At 37.9% G+C, this 22,845-nt stretch overlaps 1 protein-coding gene across 1 annotated transcript in view; it reads right to left on the bottom strand.

Annotated features, from left to right (window-relative positions):
* Positions 1-4,998: 4,998 nt before the first annotated feature.
* SLC13A3 (solute carrier family 13 member 3) overlaps positions 4,999-22,845 on the bottom strand; it is a 33,334-nt gene continuing 15,487 nt past the window's right edge. The window contains exons 3-13 of the mRNA XM_063459414.1: positions 22,598-22,761; positions 17,587-17,653; positions 16,387-16,572; positions 16,036-16,161; positions 15,830-15,925; positions 15,486-15,590; positions 13,725-13,822; positions 11,816-11,928; positions 10,037-10,198; positions 9,054-9,191; positions 4,999-5,697 (exon numbers count right to left, since the gene is read on the bottom strand). Coding sequence (XP_063315484.1) covers positions 5,524-5,697; positions 9,054-9,191; positions 10,037-10,198; positions 11,816-11,928; positions 13,725-13,822; positions 15,486-15,590; positions 15,830-15,925; positions 16,036-16,161; positions 16,387-16,572; positions 17,587-17,653; positions 22,598-22,761 — 1,429 coding nt within the window. The 3' untranslated portion in view covers positions 4,999-5,523. The remainder of the gene's footprint in view (positions 5,698-9,053; positions 9,192-10,036; positions 10,199-11,815; positions 11,929-13,724; positions 13,823-15,485; positions 15,591-15,829; positions 15,926-16,035; positions 16,162-16,386; positions 16,573-17,586; positions 17,654-22,597; positions 22,762-22,845) is intronic.

Genomic DNA, 22,845 nt, shown 5'->3' with positions numbered 1-22,845 from the left:
GCACCCTCACTGCATGCTTTGCGCGCCCAACTGCCTGGAACAGAACTGGCCGCATGCCTGCACACACGCCTGCCCACATGGCTGTCTACCCAACAGCCCGGCCTCAGCTAGCCCAGCAGCCCCACTGGACCGCAGGTGAGAAATATCCACCCAGCTCTCCTGAAGGTAGGGAGGCTGGGTGGATTTAAATGAAAAAAAATAAAAAAAAATAAGTTATATGAGTGTTGGGTGGAAATGAGCGTGTGTGTCTGTCGTGAATGTTGTGTGTCTGAGTGAGCATGTGTGACTGTCAGTGTATGTGTGTATGTCTGTCAATGTGTGTCTGTGAGTGAGTGTCTGTCAGTGAATGTGGGTGGGTGTGTGTCTGAGCGATTATGTGTGTATGTCAGTGAGTATGTGCGTGTCTGTCAGTGAGTGTATCTGTCAGTGTCTGTGAGTGAGTGAGTGATTGTGTGTGTATCTGTCAGATTGTGTTAAATCGGTGAGTATGTGTGTTTGTCAGTGTATGTGAGAGTGTGTGACTGTCAGTGAGTCTGTGTGTCTGTTAGTCAAAGTGTGTGTCTTTAAGAGGAAGAGGTGTGGTCTTGACAGGAAGGGGTGGGGCAAATGTAAATTAGGGGGTGCCCGAGTTCCATCATGCCTAGGGTGTTGAACAGCTCTTTTGTTTCTCTACCCAACACCGGGCAAGACTTACAAGGTTATTCACTAAAGTGATAATTCAATGTGAATTCAGATACCCTGGCCTTAGATTTGAAATTTACTTTGAATTCACTTTGAATTACCCTATTAGTCTCTGTTCAGTTGGCACCAGATGAAAAGGCTCCACTTGGCAATCATTGGAAGGTAGGAAAACCTCCTATACAACATCAATTACTACATGTTGCAAAATGCCAAAAGCAGATTTTACACGAATGGTTCAGATTTAAAGTTATGAATTTCTCTTTGATAATATCAGAGTATCCCATCACCATCACCAGATTTATACATTACTAGTCAATGACTGAGAAAGGGACCACGCATTTCACAGGTCAATCAATAAACTTTATTTCAAGTTCCGTCATTCATCACAGTGTCACAAAGTCATCAATAAAATTCTATACATATATACACACGTTTTGCATTTATAAAATAGAAATTGTAAAAATACAATGTACTGTAACTGCCAAAAGTGTCTAAAGGACCATTGAGAGAGGAACATTCATTCAAACTTTATTGAGATTGACTTTCCAGTTTTAGCTAACGAAAGAGGGTTATGTAGTTGCTGGCTGCAACCGAAAATATTATCGTAAAAAGGAAAAGGATGTCAAAAATGTCAATAGCTCCATCTAATGTTTTCTCTTTTGTATTTCAAATAGCAAAAATCCACATACCAAATATATCTGCTCTACCATGATAAATTAACAAACAATAAGTATTTTTATTTTTAGAACACATTCCTGTAGAAATATTTATTGTGAGATCTATTCTTTGGTAGCATAGTTCTAATTTGTAACTATAGGAAACTTGCCAATAACTTTCTATAGAATTAACTGATTAGTAGATTGCATTATTTACAAATTTAACCCGTTAAGGACACAACTTCAAAAATAAAACTCAATCATGACGGATTATTTCCGTTGTGTGTCATTAAGGGGTTGAAAATGAAGTAATTGCTATTTCAAATTTTTTTCGTGCATATTTTTCATACACCCGTTCCCAAAATTGCTAATAACCTGTCAGGTCACATACTAACACCAATTCAGCAAGTTTAGCCTACGGTGAGAGGTTATAATATAAATACAGCTAAAATTGAGAATTTTTGCCATCGACATTTCTTACCTACACAATGCATTTAAAAGTATAATTTGTTGTACACAGCCAACTTGATTCATTCTTGCTTATTTGGATTATAACCAATCTAGTTCAGAATATCGTACTAAAACATGCAATTCATTTATATATTTTCACAATTGTTTTTATTATTTTAAAGGGACACCCAGATCTCGATGAAGTGATCTGGGTTCAGTCATTTTAGTCCTGCCACGAAAGACACACCTGACAGCTATTAGAGGTGCTTCCACTGTGAAAACAGAGTTAGTGTCGGCTCTTATAACTAACCTCCTCAAATGCTTTCAAAGAGAACATTTGATTGGAGGAACACGGCACTGGACGTGCATGTGCTTCTCGTCCCCAGCGTACCAGTGGATTGGACGAAAAGACAAAGCGTTATCGGACAGCTACAGGGGCTGCTAAACTAAATTGTTTTCTCTATTTTTAAAAATTAGATTCAGGGGGCCTGAATCTAACTGCTGAGGAGAACACTATAGAGTTTGTAGTCCTAACTCTATAGGGTCCATTTAACGTTATTCTTGAAATTATTGACATGTGCAGAATGTGTGACGTCTGTTGTTTGAGAGATCACAACGGCAAGAGAAAGAACTAACGCATTTGAGGAACTTATTCACTAAACTTCTAACCGTAGAGAACTGAAATTCAAAACAGCAAAATTCAGTCTGAAATCGCCGTTCTGTGATTATGTCATTATGCCATTCGGCATTTCAATTCGGAATTCATGTTTCTAGCATATAGTTGATTTAGAAGAGTTTTACGATTTAAGAAGGCACGTAACGCGTTTAAAAAGCATATTTTACAACAAGACAAATTCCGCAAAGTAAAAACTGGGCCCGGGGCAGATTATTTGAAAAAGATATACTTTCATTGAAAGCACATTACAGCCATTGCTGCAGTTTCCAAGTATTTAAAAGGAAAATAATTGCCTACAGAATTAACCTTTAGATTCTAAATACATATAAAACACTATTGGTTTGTCAGTTTCTTATGTCGGTTTTGTATTGACAGTTGTTTGGAATATAAAGTGATTCTGGTGCTAAACTTTCTTTCCCTTCAAACAAAAAGGCATTCAACCACATTGTGCTCTTGTGACAGTGGACACCAGTTCACCCCTAAAAGAGAAAAACAGGCGAGACTGAAATATAATGCTTATCCCACCAAAATGGAGTGGGGAAAATGCGTGGGGGGGGGGTCAGAAAATATCTGAAAATACAATATCAGTAATAAGACAATAAGTAATTGGTAAAAAGGCAACAGTGCTGTGGACTGTAAAATACAAATACAAGGAAAAAAGAGAAAACAATACAATCAAGATTGAATAAACAGAGAATTGTGAAGAATTCACGAGGGAGTAGAAAATTTGAGGCCAAAAAAGCTGAGCTAAAACATAGCTGGCTTGGGGATTTTTTTCCCCAGTGCAACTGTTTTGGCCTTTAATTCTCAATGTTATAGCATTGCAAAACTAAAGGGACAATCTAAGCACCATAACCACCACAGATAACCTACGCCCAGATCTTTCCACCTTCTTATTGTCAGTGAAGAATTCTGCTTTATGTTAGACTTGCTTGGTGAGAAAATTCAGTTCGGCCGAATTTCAGCCATGTGTCGGTTAGCTCGGCAGAATTTCGGCAGCAAAAAAAACGATTCGGGAAATGGATCAGAAAAACCAAAATGGGTAATCAGTGTCCAGCTAAATATATACATAGTATAATATTATATATATATATATATGTTTTCAGTACACGGATAGGAGTATTTGGTTCACAGATCTATTGAGACAAAATAACCAATAGAGAAAAAAGGAGAGGAGAAAAAAAAAAATCTATATTTATGTATTTACATATTATATATTTATTAAATCTATTTGGCACCATGGGCAGAATTCACATTCCCAAATCAACACGAACATGCTTGTCTATTGCATGTATCGACTGGTTCCTGGAGGTTAGGAAACCAATTGATCACCCAATTGTCCCAAATACGGACAAATTGCAGACCATATACAAGTCTCCGAGTCTATTTTCTATATTATTAATGAGACTGAAGAGGGTACGGGTTAATTTTTTGTCAAAACGCTCTAAAATGTTTCGGCCCGTTTAACGAATACAAGCACAGACACAGTACTGGTAGAGAAGAAATACCAGTGTGATATCTGTGACATACTTCAAATAGAGCATTGACTTATCTACCATCCTTCCATTTATTAATACAATAAAATAGACCTATACAAAGAAATATTTCATACAATCGTACACAATAAAATATATTACAAAACTACCGTGGCTTAAAAAAACGTAGCAATAAAATTATTTAAAGTGGATGCTTAGATTTACGACATAATATATATTATTAACACACAAGATTTACATTCGTTGTGAGCCGTATAGGTGTCATAGGGTTAAATAACAAATTATCTGGACAACCACTGAAACAGACCATAATTCATTTGTATATCATACTATAGGCTCAGATTATTCAGCAGCAAAAATTAGTGATTGTTAGTGGAACCTGTGCGTTTGGAGGTATCTGAATTAAAAAAACAGAACACACTGCAAAATATAACAGAAAAATGCTTCTTAAGCTCTAACGTCTGAAAATGGAAATATTGTACGTGGGCGGAGTCAAGTGAAGACTGGGAGGAGCTAAACTTTCCCAACTCATTTTACAGAGCAGAGGTAAGTCGTAATGATCCAGCAATTTACTGCCAACCCCAGAACCACTGAGTTACCAGGTGTAAATACGAAAGACTAAAAAATTAACATTTAAAAAAAAAAAAAGCAACATGTTTTTCAAACTATGGTTATACACACAATTCTAAAATAAATTGGCGCACAGACCTAAAAGGGCACTTTTTCTGGTCTTGGAACAATAGATTTAAGAGGCACGGAAGTCTTAAAACAGCATTCGGTAATCAGTGACTCTACAGCAAATAAGGGTTTAGGTGAATTTTAAGAAGCATTACGAGAAGTGGGAGATTGATAAATACCATACCAAAGAGAAATGGAGGGCATCAAATAACACATTTCTTATAAAAATATCTTAAAATATTTTGTGTTTACAGATATGCAACGGACTCTTAGGCAGCTGAAAAGAGAATATGCATTTTCAAAGTATCTTTTAAACCTGCAGTACCACATATGGCCACCAGGTGAGATAGCATACACTCATTTTCATTTGTTTGTCAAATGCATTGTCCAAGGTGTATAGTACCTTTGTCTTTTTACTGGTACCAATTGTACCCGTGTACATGGCTGGGGAGTGTGTTAGAGCTTCATAAATAAAATTTAATAATAATAATAATCAGGACTGTCAACATTATTATAGACTTTAACAAGTCAAGCAGCTTATAGAGTTATTAACTAAAGTGAGATTGTTATACAAAGAAAATATAAAATTTAAGGAAAGCATAAGCGAATAGACAATTTTTTGCAGTTTGGCTATTTGTCCTTAAATCTAACATTCACTTGGAATTCTCACTTTAGTAAATAGCTCTGTTATTGTTCATATTTTGAATCCATCACAGAACGCGAAACGCGCCGCCAATACAACTGTAATGCTTTAAAAGTGACTGATTTATAGTTTCTGGAACCGGTAACAAGAAAGTGCTCTTTCTTTAAAAGTTAGGCTGTTCATGTCTTAGTTTCTTGTTTTATACCAACGCCAGCTGACGAAAACTTCACGTAAATTAGGTGTTCAGCCACCCATGGTGGCATTCTGTATTCCCGCTGCAAGACTTGTGATATTACTGGACGGGAGATGGACCCAGTCAGGAAAGGTGCCCAGCTGAAAAATACTGGATGCCCAGGTATTCATGGCCAGACTGAGAAGAAGTACCCCCATCAAATTCATCAATAATCCAGTTTTTGCCTAGATATAATAAGAAAGGAGAAAAAAAAAAGCTTCAAATAAACTTGATAAAAATGATACTCTGCAAAAAAAAATTCAGGGCCTTAAATATGTATGCACACCTTAGAAATGTTATATTTTATTATATATAAACCTTTAAATGAAATGTATTTTACTGAGATTGTTACTACCGTATATACTCGAGTATAAGCCGAGTTTTTCAGCACATTTTTTGTGCTGAAAAACCCAACTCGGCTTATACTCGAGTCATAGTCTGTATTATGGCAATTTGGATTACCATAATACAGACAGGGGGGAGAGGGGGGCTGGCAGAGCTGTACTTACCTTTCATGCAGCTCCTGTCAGCTCTCTCCTCCTCCACGCCGTCCGTTCAGCACCTCAGTCAGCTCCCAGTGTAAGTCTCGCGAGAGCCGCGGCTCTCGCGAGACTTACACTGGGAGCTGACAGAGGGAGCTGCACAGACTGCGCGGAGGAGGAGGGAGCTGACAGGAGCTGCATGAAAGGTAAGTACAGCTCTGCCAGCCCCCCTCTCCCCCCCACTGAACTACCAATGACACTGGACCACCAGGGAAGGAGCCCCCCTCCCTGCCATGTATCAAGCAGGGAGGGGGGACGAAAAAAATATATAATTTAAAAAATTTAAATAATAATAATTAAATAATAAATAATAATACAAAAAAAATAATAATAATATAAAAAAAAATAATAATAATATATGAAATGCCCACCCCCACCAACACATACACAAACACACACTGCATCACACACACTCACACTTCATTCATATACACACACTGCACTCACACACACTTCATTCATATACACACACTGCACTCACACACTGCACTCACACACACTGCACTCATTATATACACACACTGGAAATAAATATTCAATTAATATATACGCACACACACTGCACTCATACACACTCACACTGCACTCATACACACTCACACTGCACTCATACGCGCACTGCACTCATTATATACACACACTGTAAATAAATATTCAATTAATATAATTTTTTAGGATCTAATTTTATTTAGAAATTTACCAGTAGCTGCTGCATTTCCCACCCTAGTCTTATACTCGAGTCAATAAGTTTTCCCAGTTTTTTTGGGTAAAATTAGGGGCCTCGGCTTATATTCGGGTCGGCTTATACTCGAGTATATACGGTATTTGTATTTAACATTTTGAATCTGCAAAATGTGTTCCTTTATTTTGACAAAAAAGTTAGAGGGACACTATAGGGTCAGGAACACAAACACGATCTATCCCCCCGGCCCATCATTGCCCCCCCTAAAAATCTTACATGTATTCCAGTGTGCTGCTGCTGGCTCTGCCCCTGATCTGCCTGCTTGTCTGACATCATCAGAAGTGTTGAATAAAAAAAAATCACAAAGCTTCCTTATAGGATTTACTGAGACTGTCAAGGAGGCAGATTAGGGGCAGAGCCAGCACAATTCAAACACAGCCCTGGCCAATCAGCAACTCCTCATAGAGATACATTCAATCAATGTATCTCTATGAGGAAACTTCAGTGTCTCCATGCAGAGGGTGGAGACACTGAATGTCAGTCACACTGTGCAGCACTGCACCAGGAGTCAGTGGAAGTATCCCTAGGCTGTAATATAAACACTGCATTTTCTCTTACAACACAGTGTTTACTGCAAAAAGCCTGAAGGGAATGATTCTACTCACCAGAACAAATACAATAAGCTGTAGTTGTTCTTGTGACTATAGTGTCCCTTAATGTAAAAAAAAAACAGATGTGCTCACCCTCTGTCCTCCAAGTCAGTGAGATATTTGTTTAATTTCCTGCCAGATTTGACACTGAGATGATGCACGTTTTGACAATTCACCCTGGCCAAGTTATTAATTCAAGCAAAATTGGTCAAGTTGTGTCAGTTTAGATGGAGGACACTCATGGACATCAATTGTCTTGTCTTTTAATAGATTTTCATTCAAAGTGAAGTCTAGGCTTTCACTTGGTCATTAGAAATTCAGGATCTTTTGTGAATGTTTAGAGGAATTACCTTCTGAAAGATAAACCTCTGTCTCATTCCCCCAAGGGGTTTGAGCTAAGGTCAAGAATTTGCAGAGCGACCTTTCTGACTCAAGTTCTAACCTACGGGTAAGTATTTCACCTATTTTGCTTCTTTTCTGTTGCAATTATAATTGTACATTTTCGGTTTTAGTTCTTTAGTTTTGTTTTTTGTTTTTTGTTTTACATCCTTTACTCCTCTGGGTATCCAGTTTTGAAATAACAACACTTCCTTAAACTACAATTCTTGAAACAAAAAAAAAATTGTGAAATATCTGTTAAGAGAAATTGTGACCAGAGCATGAACATTTGGTGAATCTAAAAATGTAACTCATTGATTTCCTACAAATCAAATAGATTTTTATAGCAACATTTAATTTTCTTTAGATTTTGTGTAAAGTGTATCAGATAAACCTTCCCAGAGAGTTAAAAACCTGACGCTCTGGATTCTTTAAATGGTAAAAGGTAATACATATAGGTCCTTATTTTGGGGCCAGATCCCTGTTGTCCTCTGTTTGTATATCAATGTCCTCATGTTTTTAGGAATTCCAAATTTGTTGTTGTCTTTGTACTTTACAATAATAAGCTTACAATAACCTGTGTTTAAACTGTAAAAAGTGTTTTAAAAGGAAAGATATTTTACACTTGTTCTATATGTCCCTTTTGCCCATTTGAAATGCTGGGATGTGTGCATAGATGTCATTTAAAAATAATAACTAATGGTGATGTTCGAGGTCTCTTTACTTTACATTCCTGCAACAATAAATTCTTGCTCTGAGATTTTGCAGAGAATTCCATCTACTATTAATGGAACACTCAAAGCACCATAACCACTACACCGCATTGTAGTAGTTATGGTGCCAGTAGTGCCCTGGTGCCCCCCCATTGTAAGTAGCCAAACCATTTAATAATGGTTTGACTTTTTACCTGGGGTCCACCAGAAACTGCATGTTGCCTCCACTACTTCTGACAGAGAGCTGAAATGCAATATAATAAGAACTTACCAGGTGCCCATAGCTGTGCCATGTAATTTCACACAAATTCTGCCCTCTACTCTAATTCAAATGATGTGCCACTTCTGCCCTTAAAATGATCCTCAGGCATCATATAATATAGTTGATAAACATTCTGCTGTGTCAATATTAGCAATTAACCTCCTTATGTCATCCCAGCAATGTCAATGGTACTAAATATAAAGAATTAGGGACCCAATACCAGTTCAAGCTTCCAGAGTTACTTCTAAAATGACTTAATTTTCCACAGCTCATACTTGTAACATAATTTGTCCCATTTACATTCCTGGGCTCACCATATCTTTGACAAGCAGATGTCCAGTAGAGAATGCTATAGAGTTGGGAGGTGTGGATACGGGTAGCATGAATGCATAGGAGCAGCCAACAGTTCCAGGGATCATGAGATAAAGAGGATTAACTTTAAGCCGAATAGCCTGAGGAAATAGAGTAATAAGGCCTATTAGCAAGTTAGAGCCATACATGTATCAAGTATAAACAGATTATTTTAAGAGCACCTGCACAGTTTGAAATTATGGCAAAAGGAAGTGGCATGAAACAAGGGATATGATGATGTTGCACTAGTGACCTATGAGTTTAAGCATACCTTTCTTCTCGATATTTAGAATTTTGAGTACTTTGGAGGAGAATATATTACAAAAAAATCAATACAAGTTCCTGTGCATAAATATTTGTGGAATGGGTAGGGAGGTGGGTTTGATTCCTGTGTCCTTCGTGGGAGAGTTATTTGAAAATTATTTAAAACAATTACCCAGTACTTTTGATAAGGGCAATTTTTACTTGCTGCACACTTCAAGGTGTGTAAACCTTTCTTTGTCAACGGCCCTTCAAAAAAAAGTTATTTCCACGAGCATTAGTTGAGTGATAAAACAGCTGATAGATCTGTGCTTCTGACAACCAAGATATTTAGTCTTCTTCTCCACTGAATGTCTCCACAGGTAAAATAACTGTGGGATGATATATATTTTTTGGGGGTGTGGATATTTTTTCTTAAGTCACTGATGGCAGCTTAAAGTCCCCCCAATTGCTCTCTCAACATAATTTCTAAAATAAACAACTTTTTATTTTTCCAAAAGAGGTCCCATCAATTCCGCCAGAAAGTTGCATACTGAGAACTATAAAATTTGTGTTTCAACAACTGATGGCGAAATAACATTGCCCGGGGTGGGCAAACAGATTACTTATGTCACGCACATACATTGTTTGGAGCTCATTGTGGTATTCAATAGGAATCTAGACAGAGAAGCTTTATCATGCTTACCAGCTCCGAGAGTACAGGAAGGAAGACTATAATGGTTGCAGTGTTACTAGCAAATTCGGTGAAGGAAGCAATTAGTATAGTGACCAGGAGTACAGCCACAGCTGGTGGAACACCTTCAAGGGGATGCAGGCGACCTCCGATCCATGTGGACAATCCTGAAGCCTGCACAAAGAACCATGTTACATTACAAATCATGTTACACTAGTGTAAGAAGGTTTCTGCATAGACAAGCTTGTACTTAGACACAATGTCACTTATTTAAACATTGTTCTGCTGATTGAGATCTTAAAGGAACACTCTAAGTACAATAACCACTAAAGTGAGCCCTTCAAATGTAATTAGTCAAACAATTTGTTAATGGCTTGACTTTTTGTCCAGGGTATGTCTGGAACCAATCTCTGCCTCCTCTTCTTACATTGGGGGGGGAGCACCAGGGCACTCCTGGCACCATAACCACAATACAAATCTGTATTGAATCAACCATGCCTACTGGCTGGAATAAGATAACAGTTCTCTACCTACTGGGTGCTAAAGAACTTTGTGTAAAATGCATTTCAAACCTCTTTGGTACTTAGCGAGTTAATCTTAAGGTGAAACAGGACTGTACATAATTTAAACATTTCTCTTACAATACAGTAACAGAGTAAAGTGGTCACTTTATCAAGCCTTCCTATCGATCTGCTGTCTTTATACGGGCAACCACTAGTGAGATCAAATTCAGATTGGATTTATTGTTTCCTGAAGAAACATTTTAATAAATGCAAAATGGTTTATACTTTCAGCATTAACCAATTAATCAAATCATATCCTGGACGAGAGTCAGCAATATTGACTCAGGTTTATACTGCTAATCTTTGGATTCCGTACTCTTTTGATTCAATAATTGGAGTAGAATATATTGCTTAATTTACTAATGCTGCGTCGAAGACAATAAACAATGTTTTACACTAATTGTAAGCAATACTCATTACATTTCCATCATTTAATGGCAACAACTGCATTCTATCTAGGGGGTTTATCCAATAAATGGTGTGATGGGGTTTTACAAAAAAAACGACAGAAAAAAAAAAGTTAAATGACAATGATGAAAAAAAAACCTACAATTTCAACCTAATTTCAATCAAAATGTTCTAATTAATTTTTAGCTTGTTCGGATGCAGGTAAAGTTGAGCAGGTAAAGCATAACTAGGCCTGGGTGGGACTTGGCGGGAGGGACAAGGCAGAGTACTTTGAACTACACTTTTGGAGAACAAATTCTGTCTTGGAGAAGATCCCTCAACAACTCTTCAAACCTGGAGCTTCAAGGTCAAATGTGGAGATATTTCATGTGTAATCATGAGGCTCACTGTTTCTGGTTCACGTACCTGTTGATAATTATCAGACGATAATCCTAACAAAATAAAACCCTGTAACTCAATAATCTGAACTTGGCTGCCGTTTCCTCGGACCCGGTAACTGAATGTTGCGAGATTCCTGGGAGATGTTCTACCAAGTTTGGTAACTGAACTGGGAACTGGCAGGGCCATTGTTAGCTAATAGTTGATTCATAAATTTTGTCTATTGACCTCGCTTTGCTCTCTTCTGGAAAATTTTAAGTTTGGTTACAAAAAAAAAAAAAAGGTTTTTTATCTGTCTATTCCATTTAATGTGACTTTACTCGGAAGTAGTAACTTCAAAAACGATGGATTAGGATTTGCAAATCCTCGTTTCTGGGGACAAAATCAATTTCATATCACTTTGGAGCCCCGGTGCAGGGATTCTTTAGTGCTATCTCCTTACCTCACAACCCTTTGCCATTGCAAACCCTCCTCCGAGAAGCAAAATGATGTTCCAAGGCACTGTGTCCTGGGCTTTCTTCCAAGATAACAGCGCTCTATTTTCTGTATTTGGAGCTACAAGGAAAGTCATATAGAAGTTACTACAGGTGATACTCGAAAAATTAGAATATCGTGCAAAAGTTCATTTATTTCAGTAATGCAATGTAAAAGGGTAAACTAATATATGAGATAGACGCATTACATGCAAAGCAAGATAGTTCAAACCGTGATTTGTCATAAGTGCGATGATTATGGCTTACAGCTCATGAAAACCCCAAATCCACAATCTCAGTAAATTAGAATATTACATGCAATCAATAAAACAAGTAGTGTACATAGAACAATATCAGACCGTGGCGTGGCATGGAAGCTATCAGCCTGTGGCACTGCTGAGGTGTTATGGAAGACAAGGATGCTTCAGCTCTTCTGTATTGTTTGGTCTCATGTCTCTCATCTTTCTCTTGGCAATGCACCATATATTCTCAATGGGGTTCAGGTCAGGCGAGTTTGCTGGCCAATCAAGCACAGTAATCCCATGGTCATTAAACCCGGCTTTGGTGCTTTTGGCAGTGTGGGCAGGTGCCAAGTGCTGCTGGAAAATGAAGTCAGCATCCCCATAAAGCTCATTTGCGTAAGGAAGCATGAAGTGCTCCAAAATCTCCTGGTAGACGGCTGCGTTGACCCTGGACTTAATGAAGCACAGTGGACCAATACCAGCAGATGACATGGCTCCCCAAATCAACACAGACTGTGGAAACTTCACACTGGACTTCAAGTATCTTGCAGTGTGTACCTCTCCATTCTTCCTCCAGACTCTGGGTTCTTGGTTTCCAAATGAGATGCAAAAGTTGCTCTCATCAGAAAAGAGGACTTTGGACCACTGAGCAACAGGCCAGGTCTGTTTTCCTTTAGCCCAGGTAAGACGCTTCTGACGTTGTTTGTTGTTCAGGAGCAGCTTGACAAGAGGAATACGACATCTGTCCAGAATCCGTCTGTGTGTGGTGGCTCTTGATGCACTGACTCCAGCCTCAGTCCACTCTTGTGAAAGTCCCCAACACATTTTAATGGCCTTTTCCTGACAATCCTCTCCAGGTTGAGGTCATCCCTGCTGCTTGTGCACCTTTTTCTTCCACACTTTTCCCTTCCACATAACTTTCTATTAATGTGCTTTGATACAGCACTTTGGGAACATCCAACTTCCTTCGCAATTACCTTTTGAGGCTTTGCCTCCTTATGAAGGGTGTCAATGATGGTTTTCTGCACAACTGTCAGGTCAGCAGTCTTCCACATGATTGTGATTCCTACTGAACCAGACGGAGAGACCATCTAAAGGCGCAGAAACCCTTAGAGTGGTGTGAGCCTAGAATATCGCACCTTTTCACAATATTCTAATTTACTGAGATTGTGGATTTGGGGTTTTCATGAGCTATAAGCCATAATCATTGCATTTATGACAAATCACGGCTTGAACTATCTTGCTTTGCATGTAATGCGTCTATATCATATATTAGTTTCCCCTTTTACGTTGCATTACTGAAATAAATGAACTTTTGCACGATATTCTAATTTTTCGAGTATCACCTGTATATGCAACAATTCATTTCTTTTTTTCTAAAGAAAGTTATAATAATTATTACACGTTAGTATCGATATAGCAAGGACAAAGTTGATCGAACTATACCAGAGAGTTGTTCACTCTCATAAAACAAGAATGAATTTATATTTATATATTTATTTATATCACTATCACCTTAATAAAACATATTTCCCTATTTTAAATCAAAGTACCACACAGATTTCTGTGTGCGATTTATAATTCAATCTTGTTAATTAACTTTGGAATAGATAGCTGCGTGCCTCGTTCACTGTACCTTTTAGATCAAACCACCACTTTAATGAAGGTTTTTCAGCTGGGAAAAAGAACAGTATAATGGCTATAGTGATTCCTGTAACGGCATCCGAGGTAAACCTGGTGAGTATGAAGTATTGCGAAAATTAGATTATTGTATTATTTGGATGTAAACAAAGCAGATTAACATTTTTAAATATTAAGTGATAGAATTCAGCGTATTGTGTCTCACCACACCATCTGTAAAATCCTCGATTTATTGGTTGTACGACTGTATTAATGGAAAACCTAAAGAACTGTCTCTTCTATTTAGGGTCGCACATTATGTGTGCAATTTGTGTTCTACTCTACAGCGCTGCAGAATACGTTGGTGCTATATAAATAATTGCTTTTGATAAGGGCAATTTTTACTTGCTGCACACTTCAAGGTAATGCTTTGTTATCAAAATAAATGTTTTTGTGAAAATATTATTTATTGTATTTTATTATTTTAGTTTCTTTTCATAAAATGGTTTACATTTTATGGTTATGGTTCTATTGCTAAAACATAGTAGAGACTGTTAAAGGAACACGTTAGAGTCAGAAAAACAAACGTATTCCTGACCCTATAGTGTTAAAAACACCATCTAGCCCTCCTGGCCACCGCTTGCCCTTCTAAATATAGTAAAATCTTGCTTCTGTTCAAGTCTACAGCTGCTGGCTCTACCCCTTATCTGCCTGCTTGTCTGACATCATGAGAATTGTTGAATAAAAAACGATCACAATGCTTCCCCATAGGATTGGCAAGACTGCCAAGGAGGCAGATCAGGGGCAGAGCCAGCACAAGCATCAGCTTCTCCTCATAGAGATGTATTGAATCAATGAATCTCTATGAGGAAAGTTCTGTGTCTGCATGCAGAGGGAGGAGACACTGAATGTTTGGATGAATTTTAGGCAGCCATGACCCAGGAAGGATCTCTAACAGCTATCTGAGGAGTGGCCATTGAAGTTATCACTAGGCTGAAAATACAGTGTTTACAGGAAAACACCTGAAGGGAAAGATTCTACTCACCAGAACAAATGCAATACGATGTAGTTGTTCTGGTGACTATAGTGTCCCTTTAAGTGCCTTTTTTCTAGATGCTATATAAGGATCAGCAGGTAAAAAAAAAACTTTCACTGCCTCTTACCTGCGTCAACCATCAATGAAGTTACACAGAAGCAAATGAAAAAGTCACTCTAAGTACCATAACAACCTTGCATCGCACCAAATATAGGTCCCTGAGATTGTGCTTATACCTACAAAATTTGCATATATCTCCCCAGCTATAACCTTTCCCTCCGAGCTCTAAGACATCGGTGGAGGATTTTTTACTCCGTTCAAAGCTAATCAAGACCCATCCAACCTGGGCAGACGCTATATGCAGAGTTAGGACAAACCTGATTTTCCTCCAGTAGAATGGAATATCTTTAAGTTTTTTGATACTGAATTACCAGTTTCAAGATATTTGAAATAACACATTTTCCTTTACGTTACCTGTCTGTATCTGATTGGAAATTAATTTATCTAATTAGGAAGTAGAAACATCCACACCCATTTTAGATATATCTGACGAGGAACCGGACTGTGAGCCCTTGGACAACTCAGGGGACTGTCAAACTGTTCTAAAATTGTGTAAATTGTATCCATGAGGCAGCACCAGGTGACTCCTGCCACCGCAGCCACCACAGTCCCCTATAGTGTGCTCCAAGTGCCCCATCAAAAACCAAATAAGTGCATTTTATGTCTTATATGAAATCTTACCCAGGGGTAAATGCAGAAGACCATCCAGGGATAAATTTTGGATCCCTTGTGAATAGAAGGATTGCAAAGAGGCAGAAAAAGAAGAATACGGCTTTTTCTGCAAAACTAAAAAAGAAATCTAAATTAGAAACTGGTTTGCCTGTGGCGAGATATCAATACTTCAAATTCAGAGTTTACATGCCAAACATTTGTGACCATAAAACATTAACACAATTCATGCGGTGCAGTGGGATGATATATTGCACCCTAGAATCTATTACACAAACATTCTAAGCTCGGACACGGCTGGTAAGACCTATTAGGTGACAACCACATGTCAAAAAAACAAGTCCTCCAATGCTTACTTTGTGGGCCCCAACTTGCGATAATCTTCCCGTATTACATCTCTCGCTTTGGCTTCAGCATCAGTTCTTATTACCGACTTTTCTTTCCTTTTACAACTGAACAAAGAATGAAAAGAACATAGATATGGAAACTAATATGGAAATCACCCAAAACTAAGATGACCAACTGGCCCCAGAGATGAGCTTGCTATTGTTATGCATTTTACCTCAAACTAATTGCCCCGTGTAAAATTGAGATCCAAAGCCATCCAAGAACCAGGAAGATAACCATCAATGGAAAGGCAAAGACAAACCAAGAACCAAAGTTCACAACGTCGCAATCCGGAAAAAAACTGTGGAGAACCGAGAGGAGTTAGTATTTACAGATGTAAAAATTAGGTACCATGTCACCCACACTTCATGACACTAATTTTCACAGCTAAATTGGTGGATCAATGGCCAAAGTCATTCCATGGGTACTAGAAGGGAGTAGGTGAATCGAATGGTCATAGGGGTTTTGGGTCTTAATGGGAAAGGAGCATTAACCCCACAAGCTCATCTACTGTTCCAAAACCTACCTTTTTAGTTGCCCAAGGAGGATGAGGTTTGGTGCAGTTCCGGTAAGAGTGGCCGTTCCCCCTATACTGGCGGAGTATGGGATTGATATAAGGAAAGCCTTCCAGATTCTGTTCTGATATTCACGTTCTTTTGTAACATCTGGGTGGATCTCGATGGAAAAGTCTGACTTCTCTGGCAGGTCTTTGCTTTATAATGAAACCACAAGATGCATGGTTAAAAAAATTACAGGAAATACAGAAATATTGGCTGGGATCATTAAAACATTCTGGAAGTGGACACACTGTCTAGAATTTTCAGGATTTTTTCCAGCTGAAAGACGTACGTTAAAAAGTGCCTTCAGAGTCAATATTTCTGGTGGGGTCTCACACTTTATCTCAATGAAGTGGTCTTGGTGCAGTGGCCCTATCTTTTACATTGCAGGGTTAAAACCATCTCTACATAACTATGAAAAGGAGCAGCCTAGTGTTCCTTTAAAGACCAATCTTCACCAGGTCTTCCCCATTCCTTTTGTTTCCAGAAGTTTTGGGGCAAAGTTAGGGTGATGTGGAAGTATGTGAATAATCGTGCATGATAGGCGCTTTCTTAAAAAAAGAATTGAGATTGGTCAGAGGTACTTCTCCTACTCAATGTTTAAGTGCAACATCATAGTCCCGAAGATAAATATTCATACCCAGGGCCTATGGGGAAAATATGCCAGAAAACTGGGTGAGATCATCTCTTGTTCAACGAATCACACATTACGAACATACACTGTAATTGCAGCCATACCTCATTATTATATTTTCTATTTATCACAAGACGTTTAAATTCTCAATATTATACCGCTTACACCATGCGGTTTTAAAAATAAATTCACTACTTTTCATGTCAATATATAAACCTGACTTTTGACGGTTCTATATAAACCATCATCGTCTCAAGCTAAAACATTGTGCAAACATGAATTTTAAAGTTAAGAAATGTCTAATTTTCAACCTACAGATGCAATACTAAAAGCATTTAATATTCATAGTTTATATATGACTGTTGTGTTTATTCTACAAAGATAATGTACAATATATATGTTCTGACATCTTCCACATCTATCTAAATAGCTTTTTCAAACTTTGCTATTTTTTCCTGCAATTTCAATTTACTGGCTTATTACAAACATTTTGATTATAAGGAGCTCAATATGAAGAAAACAATTTGTAACTTACACTTCATTGGCTGTGAGGAGCTGGGCTTCCGTAGGCACTAAATGTAGGCCATTTTCTTGAAAGTTAGCTAAAACGCCAAGAAATTAGTAATTAGATCAAGAATTTGAAAAGAAAAAGTGTGTTAAGAAATAAAAGGAAAGGGCGACGATTTTTGTTATACTTTCTGATTAATACTGGCCTTTCCTGCTTTAATATACATTTGCATTCTGAATTTGCATGATTTCGATCTGAAACTTTTATGATTATGAATGGAAACCCCCTATGATCAATGCTACTTATTTACTGAAATACTAAGATAGTATTAATGTTCCTTTAAATACCTGATCTTAAAGGGACACTCCACTGCCCAAATCCAAAAAAAAAAAAAAAGAAACATTATGCAAATTATGCATTTTTACATTCTGGGTATATCTAAAAACAAGTTGTAAAAGCAACAGATCTCTTGTCTGTTGCCTTTGCAAGCCCCTCCCCTTTTAACCTCACCCATACATTCTGTGACTGTCCAATCAGGGACTTCCAAATGCAGCTCAATGAAAAGCCTTTGCAAGGCAGGTGGAGGGCAGGCACACCAGCCTGGGTGGTGTAATATCCCATTGTGTCCAGCAGAAGAGGTGGTGCACAGCAATCCCTCTACTGTCAGTTATTCCATGCAAAATTGGAGAAAGCAGAAATGGGAATCTTTACCCGGAATATTGCTTAATAGTGGTGTCGCTGAATTTATACACAAAACGCATAGGGAACACACAAAAATAATGAGCGCTCACAAATACAGAACTGTTTGAAGAAGTTCTGGGTAGTGATTCCCAATTCATGTTTTTATTTCTCTGTATAGTTTGAGCAGTGGTCCGCATCTTTGGGTTCCCCAACATACTCCCTATACATGTGTGCCCTATAAAATGTGTCCTCCAAGCCATATACACTATAGGAAAACCTATTTGGATAAATTAGGCAGGCCAGAGCAATTTATATAATACTCTCCCATGTTAAGCTTAGATTTGGATCCATCGATATTGGCTTGTATTTACATTGTAACCATAAGTCATACATTATAATTCTTGTATTTTGTTGTAAAGTGGTAGACATCTGTTAACATGTGGCATACATAGCATCCACCATTGATGGGGTAACTATATAACAGATATCTGCATAACTCTATGTGTCTTATAATAAACAGGAATTTGATTCAACAAGAGAACAGTCCAGACACTGATTTGGATTGATTTTCTAGCAACATCTCCAGGAATTCGTCCCACAAATTGTCCATCTCTCCACTAAGCAGCGATGAAGTAGATCCAGGATGAGATTGGGTCAGGACAGTTAATTAGTGGTGATTTGGGGGTACTCTTGTTCTATTGACAGATGTACACGCTTGTCTCAGGCTAAGGTAAATAACGCACCCTAGGGATGTGCTGTGATATGGTATGATCTGAATAAGCCAAGGTTTCATTATAAATGTTTCAAGAGTTATTGACCTTTGTAAATCAATTTTTCTCCAATTTCCTGCTTTAACTAACCCAGATTAGTTTGATCGGAGGTCAAATGTATGTAACAAGCACAATAAGAGAATTTAAGAATGTTCGGCAATCCTTGAAAACAAATAAGTAAAATAAATACTCAGCATGGGCAGACAAGATGGGCCAACTGGTTACCTTATCTTATCACCATCTATGGCTCTAATATAGGTGTGCTGCATGTTTGAAAACAAAAATAAGGCTCAAGTTGTTCAGTGCAAAGTCTTTTAACTAAGTTACTCATTATAAAGAATTTTCTCTTTGGGCAATTTACAAAAGATAATGCATTCAGAATTCTATTCAATGTCCCACTGTTAATCATCAATTTGAATTATATGACATGAAAATATGAATATGTAACTATCTAGATAAGAACAAGCTCAGGGGTCTCGGAGTGCATAGCAAGATTCCTGAGGTCATATAACACTATGCAGGAAAACATACATGGAAACGGTTGGTGAGATTGCACAATAACATCTAATTCTGGATGGTTTTACGCAGCTTCTTATGATTGGTAGCTTACACAGTGCCACTAGGATCCAACACCAGAAATATATCTGACTAAGGTAGGTATGAGAGAGATGTATGATCAGTCCTTAGAATTCGCCGGATTTAACGTAGTTAGGATAGTCAAGAAACAAGCCAAGGTTAGGGAGCACTGAAAGAAGTGTAATCAATTAAACAAGCCAAGGTCTACAATATCTAGGAGTAGAAAATGGTCAAAGAACAATCTGGGGTCAAATAAAGCCAAAGATCAGACAGGAGAAATTAGCGCTCTTGGATCACCACAAGGTAAAACCACGACAGGGCACAATACCCTGCGTGAGTTTAAATAGCTCTAGAGAGCTTGTTACAGGCCAGCGCCATTTCTGCGACACCAAACAGTGTGCATGCGGTGTCCCATAAATCATGTAGGCACGTCCACTTGAAAAATGAGACAAGGGCATTCAGCGTCAATACAAAGCGCAGATTTGCATTGGCCTGCGCCATAAACGACACAAGAGGAAGGATAATGGAACCCAACACCAAAGGTCTCAGTGAAGAAGTTTATTCCACCTGAGTGGAAGTGACCAGCTAAACTCTGGTGGAATAAACTACTTTACTGAGGTCTTTGGTGTTGCAGTTTCGTTATTCTTCATTTAGTCTACTTTTAGAGTTCACAGAAGGGGACATCAGGAACCTGCACCCATTTATATATACCTGTCAGTAGTGCTGGTTCCTCTCTACTTTTAAACTTTGAGAAATGATGCAATGGTGTTCCGCGTCAATACAGAACGCCATTTTGAATTGGTCCACGTCAGAAATGACGCAAGGGCATCCAGGATCATAAAAGGACATGGATAGACAAGGCCAGCAGTAGAAATGACACCAAGATGACATGTGACTCTGGAAGGCAAGGAATCATGGCACACAGGTACTATGACAGCAGCACAGACAGACAAACCGACCACATTTTGTTTTCTAGAAGTTTGTAACCGGTGTTAGTGTCAAACCCCCCCCGCCCACTGCACTTAGTCAAGTAGGAAATATAAATGGAAAGAAGGATCTGTAGTACAAATAAGTAAGAACTTGGGTCAAATGTGAGATTTAAAGAGACAATGTAGTCACAGAAGCACTAAGATTATTGCATAACTTCTGTAGCAAGAAGTTACAAGAAGTCTTTGGATTTTTGAGATATTAGACAAAAAATAGTTCTCACTCATACTGCTCAAATAATTCTTAAGTTTCACTTCCTCGTAATCCATCCAAATGTAGACTGTAATGATATGCTATAACCATCTAAAGTTAGTTAGCTTTGATTGGGCAATGAAGAAGCAAACAGCATGGCACCATAATCACTATAATAAACTGTTGAGATTATCCTGCATAGAGTGTCCCTTAAAACATTAGTAAACTTATCTATCTTTCATTGCCTGCATGAGTTTAAGTTAGGACCTACAAAAATAGGGCACATTAAAGTGGAACTTAAAGGGACACTATAGTCACTAAAACAACTTTAGCTTAGTAAAGTAGTTTTGGTGTATAGATCATGCCCCTGGAGTCTCACTGCTCAATCCACTACCATTTAGAAGTTAAATCACTTTTGCTTCTGTATATATGCAGCCCTAGCCACACCTCCCCTCGTTGTGACTGACACAACCTGCATGGAAAAAAAATGGTTTCATTTTCAATCAGATATTAACTTATTTGTTTTTATCTCCTGCTCTGTGAATTGAACTTTATTCACATACAGGAGGTTCCTGCAGGGTCTAGAATGCTATTAACATAGTAAGAGATATGAGATTCTAAATCAAACAGAATGTGCAATAAAATTTAAACATTAGCTCTCATTTTACAGGAAGTGTTTAGGAAGGTTGTGTAAGTCACATGCCAGGAGGTGTGACTAGAGTTGCATAAACAAAGTGAATTAACTCCTAAATGGCAGAGAATTGTGCCGTGGGCATTATCTATACACCAAAACTGCTTCATTAAGCTGAAGTTGTTTTGGTGCGTTATATGTACATATATACATAACTCACATGTTTTGCTCTAAATTAGGTGATTTTACAGAACTTGGTTAGATTGGCAGTTTGCACGGATTCTTTTTTCTATTCTGAGATTGCATAATAGACTAGATAAGCTAGTGTTTATTTTCCGAAAAAGAATTGTCAGCTGCATTCCTCCAGAATTTTCGACCTACTGTTGTTCTCGACCTACTGCTGTTCTCGGCCTGCATCAAAAGAATGAGGAATTCTCCTAATTAACCCTGTTCTGGAATAATTCCCAGCGCTATGAACAGAGAATGATATGTAAATTTTAGTCAGAGATGTCTTTTCGTCTCAGCTATATTTTCATACAGCCTACTTGGGGCTAAATGGTAATTGTTGATTATTGACAAACTATAGATTTTAGGACGAAGTAGGCAAGGTGGAAAAATATGTGAGTTTGGATGTTTTGGCCTAAGACGTCCAGGGCATTCTCAAAAAATGCATGTTTTTTTTTTAATACTCCTGAATGTGAAATGCTGAGGCTATGCTAGTACAGGAGGGTTCTAAGTAATCTGTTAAATACCCTGAAATAGTTCTCTTTGACGATCTTCAAACTAGTAGAGGCGTTTATACACTGAACATTGACACGTAGTGATTTGAAAACTGTATTGAACAATTTATGCTAAAGGTTTGACTATAATTGACTTTTTTTTTTCTCCAAATTTTTTCCAAATTTTGCCATTTGATTTTCGATAGCAACAATTACTGAACAAACCACATAAACCCGTAAAAATGATTGAAAATCAATCTGAATAGGGTTTGGCCCCTACAGGTATCCATACCGTCTATAATAATTGCTTTGGGTTTTTATGGGTTAAAAATGAAAGTTTAACATAGCATTCAGAATCAGGGAAACGGGGACGCAGTTATCCAGAATAATACTTGTATAATAATGATGATAATAATAATGATAAAAAATACAAAAAATTTTTTTTTTTTTTTTTATGATTTGTTTAAAGTCAAGATTTTTACCTGAGCTTTCCTCGTTGCTTGTAATTCCCCTCTCCTCACAAAACTTTTCTCCAAAAAGGCTTTTAAGGATTGCATTTGCAATAGGAAGCATCATAGCTGTTGACGCAGTGTTACTCAGCCACATCGAAAGGAAAGCTGTGGTCATCATCATTCCCAGAATGAGCCTAGAAAACGAAGACATTCACTTTCGTTAGTTACATTGTATCGTCATATCTCCAGACGGATTAATCCGTTCAGGCCCAGATTAA

The sequence above is a fragment of the Pelobates fuscus genome, chromosome 6, assembly GCF_036172605.1.
Source record: "Pelobates fuscus isolate aPelFus1 chromosome 6, aPelFus1.pri, whole genome shotgun sequence".
NCBI classification, from domain to species: Eukaryota; Metazoa; Chordata; class Amphibia; order Anura; family Pelobatidae; genus Pelobates; species Pelobates fuscus.
Note: the sequence above shows the minus strand (reverse complement) of the source record. Positions and strands in the feature narration are given on the sequence as shown.